General features: G+C 35.7%; 1 protein-coding gene across 2 annotated transcripts in view; it reads left to right on the forward strand.

Annotated features, from left to right (window-relative positions):
• TRPC5 (transient receptor potential cation channel subfamily C member 5) overlaps positions 1-10,458 on the forward strand; it is a 303,299-nt gene extending 292,841 nt beyond the window's left edge. For both annotated transcript variants that reach the window (XM_074391488.1, XM_074391487.1), the window contains one exon: positions 1,253-10,458. In XM_074391488.1, the coding sequence (XP_074247589.1) occupies positions 1,253-1,945 (693 nt within the window). In that variant the 3' untranslated portion in view covers positions 1,946-10,458. The remainder of the gene's footprint in view (positions 1-1,252) is intronic.
• Positions 10,459-13,371: the final 2,913 nt, after the last annotated feature.

Genomic DNA, 13,371 nt, shown 5'->3' on the forward strand with positions numbered 1-13,371 from the left:
CACATTTGGCACTGCCTGGAGATATTTTTGGTTGTCAGGCTGGCATCTGGACAGTAAAGACAAAGTTACTACTAAGCATCCTAAAATGAGCAGGACAGCTTCCCACAACAAGAATTATCCAGCCCAACATCAACAGCGCCAAGGTTGAGAAATCCTATCCTAGAACACATCTATATTTTCCAAGGCACACAGAAAGGCCTTATCCTTATTCATAGACATAACTCATCTACCAAGGATCTGCTATGTTTCAAGCACATTAAGTGCTAAGTGCTCTGGTACAGTGGGGAGCAAGATTTAATCAACTCCTACTTTGAAGGCATGACAAACAATATAGGGCAATGAACAATTGTATATTCTGACAAGTTAAACACAGGACACTGTGGAAACACAGAGAGGAGGGACACTCAACTGAGACTTAGGGAGTCAATACAGACTTTCCAAAGGAAGTGATGCTTAAGCTGAGGCTTGAAAGAGAAGCCAGCCAAATAAAAGGGAATTGGGGAGAAGAGTGTTCTAGACAGAGAGAACAGCACAGGCAAAGACCCACAGGGAAGGGAGAATGTGTCCGGTAGAGAGCCTGGGAAAAGAGAAGAAAGATGGAACTGGAGAAAGCAACTGGTACTAGGCCTTGAAAAACCTTGTAGTCCATGGTAAGGCATTTCTACTTTCTCCTAAAGTCAGTGACAGGTTAGTAACAAGTTTTAAGCAGGGCAAGGACATGAACAGATTTCAGCTTGACTTTTAAAGAAACAACCCAGTATGTAAGCAGCCAGTTGGAGACAGAAGACATTTCATAGAGACTTGAACAAGTCTCAAAACAGCAGTCTCATCACCTGACATTCCACTTTGCTAGTTTCACTTCTTAGAGTCCTAAAGCTTTTTCTTCTTCAGTAGGAATATGCATATCTTTTATATGCAGACACCTGTAAGAGCCAGTGTCCCAATCTAATACCTTGTTAGTTAATACTTCAGCAGGAGTTAGTCATTATGAAAGTGCCTCAACAGACTAATCACTACTACAGTGTTAACTAATCCTGAATCAACTTTACCCATTGTACAATTTTGCCAATGGCCAGCTGTGCCCATGGAATTATTAATATGTTTTTCTTGCATTTGCATAATAGCAGATTTTTCTCATATTTTGTGATTTGTTACTAGGAAAAAACCTGGAACATTCCAAAGGTATCTAATGTGCCTACTTTGAAATAAAGACCAAGCTTCCTGACATAATGTGTCCCTTCTCTTTTCCTAGGAATTAAAGCAAGACATCTCCAGCTTCCGATATGAAGTTCTTGACCTCTTGGGAAATAGAAAACACCCAAGGAGAAGCTTTTCCACCAGCAGCACTGAACTCTCTCAGAGAGATGATACTAATGATGGCAGTGGTGGGGCTCGGGCCAAATCCAAGAGTGTCTCTTTTAATTTAGGCTGCAAGAAAAAGGCTTGCCATGGGCCACCTCTCATCAGAACCATGCCAAGATCCAGTGGTGCCCAGGGAAAGTCAAAAGCTGAGTCATCAAGCAAACGCTCCTTCATGGGTCCTTCTCTCAAGAAACTGGGTCTCCTATTCTCCAAATTTAATGGTCATATGTCTGAACCCAGTTCAGAGCCAATGTACACAATTTCTGGTGGAATTGTTCAGCAGCACTGTATGTGGCAGGACATCAGATATTCTCAGATGGAGAAAGGGAAAGCAGAGGCCTGTGCTCAAAGTGAAATTAACCTCAGTGAGGTAGAATTAGGTGAAGTCCAGGGCGCTGCTCAGAGCAGTGAATGCCCTCTAGCCTGTTCCAGCTCTCTTCACTGTGCATCCAGCATCTGCTCCTCAAATTCTAAACTTTTAGACTCCTCAGAGGATGTATTTGAAACTTGGGGAGAGGCTTGTGACTTGCTCATGCACAAATGGGGTGATGGACAGGAAGAACAAGTTACAACTCGGCTCTAAGTCAAGTCCTTATCATCTGTTCTGGAACTCAACAGAAATTTGTCATTTCCTTGCTCTCAGAGGTGACACAAGATATGATTCCCTTACTGCCCCTGCCCCCCAAAAAGGAGAGTGAAACTCCCATTTGCACCATCTTTTATAGCCACATTCTCCATTTTTGTTGTTTTATTACATTATTTTTTGCCTTTTTATACCTATAAACACTAAGCCCATCTTACAACCAACTGAAAGAGTGTTGCACCTAATTAGCAAGGTGCAGTTGGGTGCTTCACCCTTTTTCTTTGATTTTATTACCCATGCTTACTTGAAGCCCCAGGTGCCACCTTGCTGTTGCTGCCACACAGATTCCTGACCATCCTCAGGATTTCATGCCATTTTCCCACAGAGCTGAGGGATGTGGTTAGCAGTCCCCATCAGCTATCAGATAAGGCAACCTACCCTGCCTATCTTTGTTGCCATTCAGTGCTACACACGGCCCATGCTGGTTCAATGAACAGCATCAAAGGGAGGCTGAAGAGATTCCAAAGAATTGTCAGCTTGTAGTTTCTAGGTATAAGTGACTTGTTTCGTTCTTAGACACTACAACTTCTTATTGTGGGGGCTGTTGAGTTTTCTTGTTTCTTAAAGATGTGTTAGTTTCCTAATATGTGCCACTCAAATATTTACCCCATAGTATATGTTATATCTAATAAGTTAGGTGAATTCTTTTCCTGTGTTTGTGTGTTTCAGTTATCTTACATTTTAAAATTTGATAGTATCAAAATTAGTATTGAGAATTTGTGCTGTTTTTTAAAAACTTCTACTACACTCTAACCAGTAGTCACTACATCTCATACATTGGCAAGAAAAATAGTTGTCGTATTTGTCAGGTCCTATTCTGTTGATAGTTATAATTATCATTGCTATCAAAGCATTTCTAAAAGCCTGAATTTGAAATATTTTATCAGAAAAATGTCATATTGCTGAAGTGTCAAAATATGAGAAAAGAGCATCTTAATTTTAATTAATTGCTTTATAAAATGGCAATTTTAGGTCGAGATAACTTAATTCACATTGCAGTTTTAATATTCATTGGGGCAGTGGAATTGCATGTGTAAATTATGTTAAATATAAAACATAACAACCCTAGTGGATTCATGGAATTATAAACGTGATCCAAATTCTACTGTCTTAAAAGAAAGCTGTATTTATACATCCAAACATATTCTTTTCCACAGCTTAAGAGTACCTCATCAGAATACAATGGTTCAAGTTAAAAAATAAAGTCCATAATGCATATGATCATCATTTTAGACTTGATAACCACTCAGAACCTGCTGAGCAAGGGCGGGTTTTTTTTTTGTTGTTTTTTTTGTTTTTGTTTTTTGTTTTTTACCAACATTAGCACAAAGGTTTCCTCAATTTAGATTCTAACATATGACCTGAAAAAACTTTAGGTCTGAATCCTAGAGATTAAATTAATAGTGTATAGCCCAGAAAAGTAAAATAGTTAGGTGTCACCCTGGTCTTTTAAATGTCAACACCAGTAGAAATCCATTTAGATTAACGTATGTAATTTCTGGTAAAAGAGAAATGAGGAATTTTCAAACACTGCAAATATGCCTCCAAAGTTGCTTTTAATAGTGTGATTTCTGTTATTTGGATTTCCATCTCTTTCAATAGCCTAGAGAAGAGCCAAATGGAGGGGAAAGGGCCAGAAATAGGAGGAGGTTTTGAAGAATAAAGCCTCAGACCCAGGGAAAAGTGATCAAGTGTAAAAGCTGCATCAAGACTCATTTGGCAAGAGGTTGTCCCAAAATAATTCCTTGATCATATCTGAAGTGTTTTTTCACTCAAATCAATTTCTCCCCTGCTTCACTGAGACTGTCATAAATGTCCTTGACATTTTATAATAGGTTACTTTCCAGAAAGGTTTCTGAAGTTACAGATTCAGCTTTCCAAATTGTCAAATTCACTTTGAATAATAATAGAACCTGGGCTACCTTCCTAACTCATATTAACAGCACCAAAAGAAATAGCAGATAACCCTATTTCATAAAAACATGTTTTTCTCAGAAATGTATATCACTTCTGAAAACTTATGTATAATTGTTCTAACAGTGACCTTATCAACTCATCAGAAAACAGGCTAGCCAGGCGTGGAACTGTATTCCAAAAGTCTTCTGTTATATTCTAAAGACATCATATGTGTAAATCAATCTCTACTACTGAAAGAACCCGTGTCATATGTCACAGGAGTACATTCCTTTTCAGATCTTCTCAGGGTTATTGTTGTTGTGACTTGAGCTTAGAACTTTACTAGCTATAGTGAAGCCTGCTTTAGGATAGGGATTAAAGCTAAACAGCTATTGCCCTAACTTCCATATTAGTGACACCAACATTTTTATTAACTCTAATTCACACAAAGTAGGAAAAGAAAGATTGTGTTCACCTTCTTACTCTCTTGATCAGATACCACAAAAGGTACTTCAAGTGAAAATGCTTAGGTATATCCTCTGATCCTAGAGCAGGCGTCCCCAAACTTTTTACACAGGGGGCCAGTTCACTGTCCCTCAGACCGTTGAAGGGCCACCACATACTGTGCTCCTCTCATTGACCACCAATGAAAGAGATGCCCTTTCCTGAAGTGCGGCGGGGGGCCGGATAAATGGCCTCAGGGGGCCGCATGCGGCCCACGGGCCGTAGTTTGGGGACACCTGCCCTAGAGGAATTATAAGCCAACTTGACAGTTAACTTAAAAACATAAAAAGTTAAGAACTAAAAGAGAATTTTATAAAAGATTTACTCTATTCCAACCTCATGTTTTACAAATAGAAAATAAAGAAGCCCAGAGAAGGACAATGACTTGCTCAAGGTCACAGAGCCGGTCGGTAAACTGAAATCTTCTAGATTACAGAAGACATTTATTAGTAAGCATGTATGTTATATATAGGCAATGTGAAAATGAAGTGGCCATTACAGGATACCCTTTTGTTGTGGTATCTGTAATGGCCACTTCATTTTCCCATTGTGAACTCCAAAATGCTGTGAACTCCGAAAACTTTAGACTGACATATTTAAATGTAATTTTTAAAATGTACTGTAAAATCAAACACAAATAATACAAAAATCATTTACTACTTATCTAAAATATCCATATCATGGTCCACCTACCATACAGTTGGCTTATCACTTCCAGACACTTGGATTCATTTATTTGATCTCATAAAGTCTCCCTAATAAGGGTAAAAATTAAAAATAAAATATGTGAATTATATTAGAAAGTGACCATTGTTTAAGTATCTCCTCCACCTCTAGCTTTAAGTCCAGTGAAATACAAAAATAAAGTTTCTAAATTTAAAATCGTTTTTGGAAGATGCCAAACTTTACAGGGATATAAATGCTCCAAGTTATGCTTCTGTCTACTTAAATGGAAATATTAAAAAATTCCATTCTCTCTGCCTCCCAGAATCATTTTTTATTCCACTGTGACCTAACTTACGCTGTTTCAGCTAAGTCATAAATATCTGCCTGCAATATGATTTTTAAAAAAATGAAGGCCTCCACTTTTCGACTTAATACTTTTTCCAAAAAAGAACTTTATAGTTCTTATGGGAGTACAAACCTCCTCTGAAAACTTCAGTGGGAACTTCAGAGATAAATATGAGGCCATACCTTAGCCTGAAAATACAAATAACCATTGGCATTCATGTTGCATCATGGGTGAAACTCAAGTGGTGTTTTCACTAATAGTTTTAGTGGTCCAGACTTTGGTTTGTGAAATCATCAGGTAAAGAGTACTTGAAGATAGGCAGCAAATCCTTTGTTTAAAATAGCTAAGAAAAATTGAGGCTGGGCATGGTAGCTCACTCCTATAATCCCAGCACTTTGGGAGGTCGAAGTGGGCAGTTCATTTGAGTCCAGGAGTTTGAGATCAGCCTGGCCAACATGGCGAACCTGTCTCTATCTACTAAAAATACAAAAATTAGCTGGGCATGCTGGTACACACCAGTAGTCCCAGCTACTCTGGAGGCTGAGGCATGAGAATCGCTTGAACCTGGGAGGCCGAGGTTGCAGTGAGCTGAAATCATGCCACTGTACTCCAGCCAGAGCAAGACTCTGTCTCAAAAATAAATAAAAATAAAGGTACCTAAGAAAAATTTAGCATATTTTATTGGTAATCAAGTTTTCAAAAGATTGCTCATATAAATGTAGTCAATGCAAATTGATCCAAGGGTTCAGATCATTTAAATAACCTCTTCATACCTACTTCCCAGCTTTCCCTACCTTCAACCCCTGCAACTTTGCCTCAAAACAGGATATTTTAGATTATTTGGCTTGCTTATCTAGATAATTGCTCCAAATAGCTAACTTGTTGGTGTAGAACTCATCAGTGGGAACTGAGTACCCCAAATAAAAGTGAGCTTTACTTTAGCACAGAAAAACATCATTGCCGTTATATTTCCAATAAACCTTCCAGTACCTTTTTTCCAACAGATGTCAGTTTTGGCTTGCTTTGCCTTCTGGTGTATGTCTGTAAAAGTGAGAACATATCTGTGTATATACATACACACACATAACAAAACTTAATAGCATTTGATTGTTCTGCCTTTGGCTCTTTATCCCTTTAGGTAATTACTAGATCATTTTGAAGAGAGGGAAGCAGGAATAACTTTTCAATGGAGACATTTCCTGAGGTGTGAGGAACTGCCAAAATGAACTGCCATGATAGCATCTTCTGTAGCACTTTTATATTGAGAGCTATCAAGATCTGAGGTTCCTGGTTTTGTTTAAAAAAAAAAAAAGGCATTTAGATCAGAATAAATTAACTGGAAAAATTTTAAATACACATTTTTGGCAAAATAAAGTAAGTCTGCCTATTTCAGATTTACTGTATACCTGAGATTTGGTACATACTTCGAAGTGTTAATACTCATTCATATGCTAGTATGTAGCCTAGAATTTTCATCTATGGCATGGTGATCCAGAGGAGGTGTTAGTGGGTGCCTTGTGAGAGCTTTACTTTTAAAAAATGGAATGTTTAAGAAACAGAGTTAACTGCTGGAATGACAGAGGCAGCAAGCCAAGGTGCTCTAGCATCTTGAGGCTCAGTATTTGTGTTATCCCCGACTTGAGTGGATTTGTATCTGGTACTTGATTATTGGATCTGAGCTGTGTTCATTCTTTTCCTAAAGATATACCATCAACATTTGTGGTACCTAAGAGACATATACATATTAAGAATTATTATATTTAAATTTAAAACTAAGTGGAATGCCCTTATGCCAAAAAGCTAGTTTTTTTATATGATGTGAAAAGTTGTGAATGCTCTAGAGGCTTCCTGTTACTACACAAATAAAGGCAAACAATTTCTGTAGGAACATAAACAGCCCACAACTTTTGGTCATTGTAATCAACTGTTATATACCCATGAAAGTAGCATGTATCTGTCCTACTCTCCTCCCCCTCAAAAAACGTTCTTTATAACTCTAAGTGACTTGATAGAATCAAAAAAGACTAACTGAAGAAGTAGACAAGAATGGCTGGCAACGTGAAGGTCATTTTCACCATTTTTCAGCATATTTACCCTTTGACTTTAGCAGGTTTGGGGGCATCCTAACATCCCAGGAGTTTATACACATGCACACAAAAGGCACTGTCCTCAGTAGCACTTGAACGAATAGGTGGAAATGTGCCTTTTATTTAAGCCTAAGGTAGCCAGCCACTTGAAAGTGCAATTAAGCTGAGTTTGGCCATTTTATATTTTTTCCCAGAAGTTCAATATATTTCCAAAATATTCATTGCCACCAACTGCCTTCCAACCTAGGAACCCTCTTGACAGTTCTCCAGTCTTACACAATTCTTAAAGCTGATCCTTGTTAAAGAAGAAAGGAGGCTTTGAATTTTTTATGGGATTGGGAAACTTAGATGGTGATAGTATATTAAAGAGATGGTTGGAAAAGCTTTTGAAGTAAGGACAAGTGAGGATATGCACTTTAAAACATGGGGCTAAACCACCAAATTGTCAATTTTTTGGATGACCAAATTGAGATGAGTCACCTGATTTTAAAATGTAATTTAAAATGGTTAATTGAAACATTAACATCACCATTTCTCCTTTAACAACATTCAAAAACTGCAACAATATATGAAAACAGAACCACTTCTAAATCATTTTTCAAATTTTAGGTCACATTTGGGTTGAATTTCAGATATTAACAAGTTCTCAACTTTGGGATCATTGTAAATATAAGTTCAACACACTACATTTATAGTGCAGTATCACAAATGGGCTTTCATAAATATGTACATTTTAGGCAATTATTGGAAAGATCAATTTCTTCAAATTTCATCTAAGAAATAAAGCATGTTTATGAAAACAGCATGAAAGAGAAATGAAAGCTAAAATTAAGGAAAGGTCCTATGGCAAAAAGCCAGATTATATACCTGCTATCATCTTTTAGCCTTATAAATTTGAAATAAACATAAAATAGGATAATGACTGATATTTTCATAAACATACCAGAACTTATGCACTCAAATCAATATTGTCCTTTAAAGTAGTCACCTTAAAAAGCCACACCCATATTCTAATGATGATGCCATTACTCAAACCACTTTGTACTTCTGCTTTTGAAATGACTTTCAAAGTCCACAATACAATCTCAGAATATCCTCAATGGTAGAAAATCATGATCCTTTAATATTTAACTTTTAGAAATTTTGAAATGGTCAAAAGTAATTTTAGATCCACATTTGGTAAAATATGGGGTGGTCCAGCTCAGTACCACTTTCTCTAGTTAAAAAAAAAAATTTTTTTTCAAGTGCTATTACACAATAGGCACCTTGACAGACACAATTATAAAATAATGAGACTGTCTCTTCTGGGATTTGTAAAGTGACCTGGAATTGCTCTTAGCAATCAAGTTTTTTTTTTTTCCCCTAATTAGCTTTACTGAAAAATAATTTATGTACAATTGCCTGCATCCATTTAAAGTGTACAAATTGGTGAGTTTTCAGAGCTGTATATGTCCCTGGAAGCACCAGCCAAAATCAAGATACAGGATATCTCCATCACCCTCTCAAGAATCCTTGTTTCCCTTTATATCCTGGAATCTAGTTTCAAATAGGCTTGGAGCAGTGGCTGCCTTACAAGAATAAGCACATAGCCTCCGTAAAAGAACACTTTAAAGGGCAATATATTTAGATACAGAACTTTTACTGATTTGGGAACAATCATAATGATTAACTCTTGAGACATTTGTGTTTAAATAGTAAAATACATTGGCTTCCAATGGCTTATGCTGTAAAGAAACTCAGAATTGACACCTCAAACTTATTTGATCCTTAAGAAATTACACTGTTTGGCACAGACGTTCTGATGACTAGGCGATTAACAGGGAAGGAGACAGTAAAGAAAAACCACCAACCTCCATAGAGAATGGAGGGAAAGATTTTGGACTCAAGAAACCATGGTGGCAGAAGCAATGAAAAGAGACTCTAATGGGAAGATGGAAGCCAATTAGCTGAAAGTGTTCAGGTCATTTGAAAATCACATATTCAGATTACGTATTCCCTGTATAAGATCTAGTCATAGTATTTAAAGTTTAGCCTCATCATGTTGTGGTCACACCTTGTAGGACTTCCTTGTAAAACATATTAAGCAATCAGTTGAAATACCCAAAGCAAAGTAACCTGTAATCTAATAAGGAGTGATAACTGACCAGAATTCTCAAGTGTCTTAACAGGATAATTGGGACCAATGGCATTAAAATGAATATTGTGTGAGCACATGAGAAGTCCTCTAAACTAAAAGGGTTAACATATTAGTCTATTGTCTAATGTAAAAGGAAATTCAATTCAATAAATTAACTTTAAAATTAACTTTTCAAATTACTACTTTAACAAAATAAAACTGTATCTTATTTCAACAGTAAAGACACCCTTCCCCAGGACACTTCAGATAAGGATAAACACATCCTTCTCAAGCAAAGACATTTTAGTGTTTGTTTCTTATAACACAGGAATACACACCAGAGGTACTATTCAACAGAACAATATTTAAACTCTTCACAGGATTCTATTTATTCCAGATTTCTCAAACATGGGGTTGAAATTAGGGCTGGGAGTTTCCTTCTACCCAAAACAATGAATGCAGTCTGCTGCTACAAGCTAACATTTGGCAGTAGGAAAGAGAAAACTAGAAAATACAGGCTATGTGTAATTCACCTTCTAAGCCTAGTTGGTGGCCCCAACCACATATCACCATAGAGAAAGTGTGTCAAATAAGTTTGAAATGATAAATCTCGAGCATAATCATGAAAAGGGAAAATTCCAAATATGTCTGTGTAAATGGCATTGGCTTTGGAGACTATTTTAGAAGTGCAAATCTCTTTGAATAACTATCACTTTTATTTAAACACTTTCTGTAAGAAGTGCATAGTGTCAATCTTAATGTATTAAAAAGAATCTTGTACAATAAAATAATTTTGTGTATTTTTAGCTTCAGTATCAACAAAATAAAGTATTTACTTTTTTCCCCTAAAATGTATGGCAACTCAGATTTGTTATGTTCTTCCCTTTTTCAGTGTAATCATTTGTAGCCACCAATTATTAACATTTACGAACAGATTTCACAATGCAGTATACCTAGCAGAAACACTAAGAAGACCTCTAGAGTCCAACATATTTTGAAAAGTATATGAAAATAAATAACATTCTAATTTTTATATTTTCCATTAAACAAAGCTGACTAGTATTTAACAATTTAACAACAATTTGTAAGAACTATGAGATGATGAAGTAAAGAGACCAATAGCTTTAAAGCTATACCTTACAATATCGAAAAATCATAGAGGCCTCGATCCTGGAAATTAATAATTCTTTGTTGAGTACTTAAAGTATAATACATATTGCACAGAACAGTTGGAATCTGTGAGCCAGTGGGAAGACATATAAATGGAAGTTAAGCTGGTCATGATAAACCAGTGTAATCTGAGTACATTTGAGCAATAATTCCAGAATCAGGTGACATTTCTCCTTCAGATTTCTTTGTAGTAACAAGACTTTTCAGCAACTAGCCTTCCACTAATTCAGATTACAAAAGTTTGATGGTCTTATTTTACTGATTAACTTTTACACCAGCAGGGCACTGATTAGCATATCAGACAGAACAGCTTAACCTTCTGCTAAATAACTCACCTGCAAGTCCTGGCCTAATTATTTTAAACATAAATGAGTGTATAACATTTACACACTGGTTAGATAATTAAAATAAGAAGTATATCTGACAAAGATTTGCAACCAGCATATACAAAGATCTCCTATAGTGCAATAACACAAATTATTTGAACACACTTCACAAAGATATACAAATGAACAAGCACATAAAAATGCTCGATACGAAAAACAATCAGGGAAATGCAAATTAGATACCACTTACTACACATCCACTGGGATGACTAAAATAAAAAACACTGACACCACCATAGGCTGACGGTAATGAGAAACTGGAACTGTCATACATTGATGGGAGTTTAAAATGGTACAACCACTTGAGAAAAATATCCTGCAGTTTCTTATAAAAAAACTAAACATGCACCTCACCTATGACACAATTCTATTCCAAGAGAAATGAAAACATGCGCTCACAAAAAGACTTACAGAAAAATATCTATAGAAGCTTTATTTATAATATGTAAAAAAAAAAAAAAAAAAAAAAAAAAAAAAAAAAAAAAACTGGAAATGGCCCAGGTGTCCCTCAAAAGGATAAACTATGGCATAGTCATATAATAACATTCAGCAATAAATTTTTGACACATGCAACATAGATAAATCCAAAATACACTATGCTGAAAGAAGCCTTACACAAGAGAGCATATACTTTCATTTATGCACAGTTAGAAAAACAGAAAACTAATCTATGATATGTGAGAAATCAGAACCAAGAATGGTTACCTAGGGGAATGGGGATAGAAGAATTTGGGAAGAAGAATCAAGAGATTTTCTGGGGGTGATGTTATCTTGATCAGGCCTTTGGTTTCACAAGTATGTGATTTATCAAAACTCACTGCATCCAACACTTAAGATTTGTGCATTTCACTGCATGTAAACTTTACCTCAAAAGAAAAAAAATCTTTAACAAACATTGAACTCTAGTTAACATATGCGTGAAATGTTTACAGGTAAACGGTACTTAGGTTTCCAATTTTCTTTGAAATGCATCAAAAATAAGGACTTATAGATGGATATTCAAAAAAGTATGTATAGGAAAATGTTAAGAACAGAACCTAGATGGTAAATATATGGATGTTAACAATTCCTTCAAATTCTGTGTTTAAAAGATTTTTATAATAAAATGTTGGAAAAAATAAGCAGTGAGTAAAGGAAAGGAAGTAAATTAACAAAATACCACACCATGTTTCAAAACAGCCAGGAAGGGAAAAACTTCTTGTGTAGTTGAAGCTATATTAGCAGAGCTAAAAGGAATCAAAATCAAAACAGAGTTCAACTGCTAAAACAAGCAAACCAACTGAATATAAAATAGCTTTTTATTAAGGTAAAATGTTCACTTTGATGTCGCTACTATACCAGAGCAAGGAAATAAAACATTAGTTTAAGTCTAGTACTAGGGTAGAATTTTTTTCTACAATTCTGCAAACAATTTGAAAAACCTGTATTACATAGTTTGGAAAGAGCCAAAAGTTCTGCAAGAAAGATTTGCTAATTACGTTACGGGACTGACCATCTATATAGCACTAATAAATCAATACTACAAACCAATAATATTTGGCTAGAAAAGATCTTAACATTTTTGTTCACTGACTGGTCTGAATTTGTAAGAACTGATTCAGTTTAACCTCAATATTGTTTGTAATAACCCCACCCCCTTCACAAAAGGTCCACTCAGTGGCAAGAAATATCTACCAGGAAGAAAGTAAACAAACAGTAGTTCAATAGTCAGATTTTCTTGTTTCCAAGATCCCTCCACCCCCAGCAGCCAAAGAAAAAAAGGAAACTCAAAAGTGGTGGTGATTATTGGGAAATAAATTACTGAAACAGTAAAACCTGAATTGGTTCACTTACCTCAATTAGTTTCAACTACAAATAAATGTCATGTGTCTAATAAAATTGGTTTTATGTGTAGCAAGTGAATATTAAGAATTACAGAATTTCAGGAACCCATTTTTTATCCTATAACATTCCCCAAAACTCCAGATGTTTTAAGGTATCTATGGACCTATGTGACAGCCTCTCTACAACCTTATACGTTTAATACTTTTCAGGATTCAAGACAACATTTTAAAAAACCCAAACTCACACAAATTTCATAAGCAAACATCTCCTCTCCAGATGGCAGGTTACTAAGGCAGTTTTTTATTAAAAATTTCAAACAAAATAGTATAATAAACTCAAGTTTCAATGATAATTATTCAACACACAGCTAA

Source organism: Saimiri boliviensis, chromosome X, assembly GCF_048565385.1.
Source record: "Saimiri boliviensis isolate mSaiBol1 chromosome X, mSaiBol1.pri, whole genome shotgun sequence".
Classification (NCBI taxonomy): domain Eukaryota; kingdom Metazoa; phylum Chordata; class Mammalia; order Primates; family Cebidae; genus Saimiri; species Saimiri boliviensis.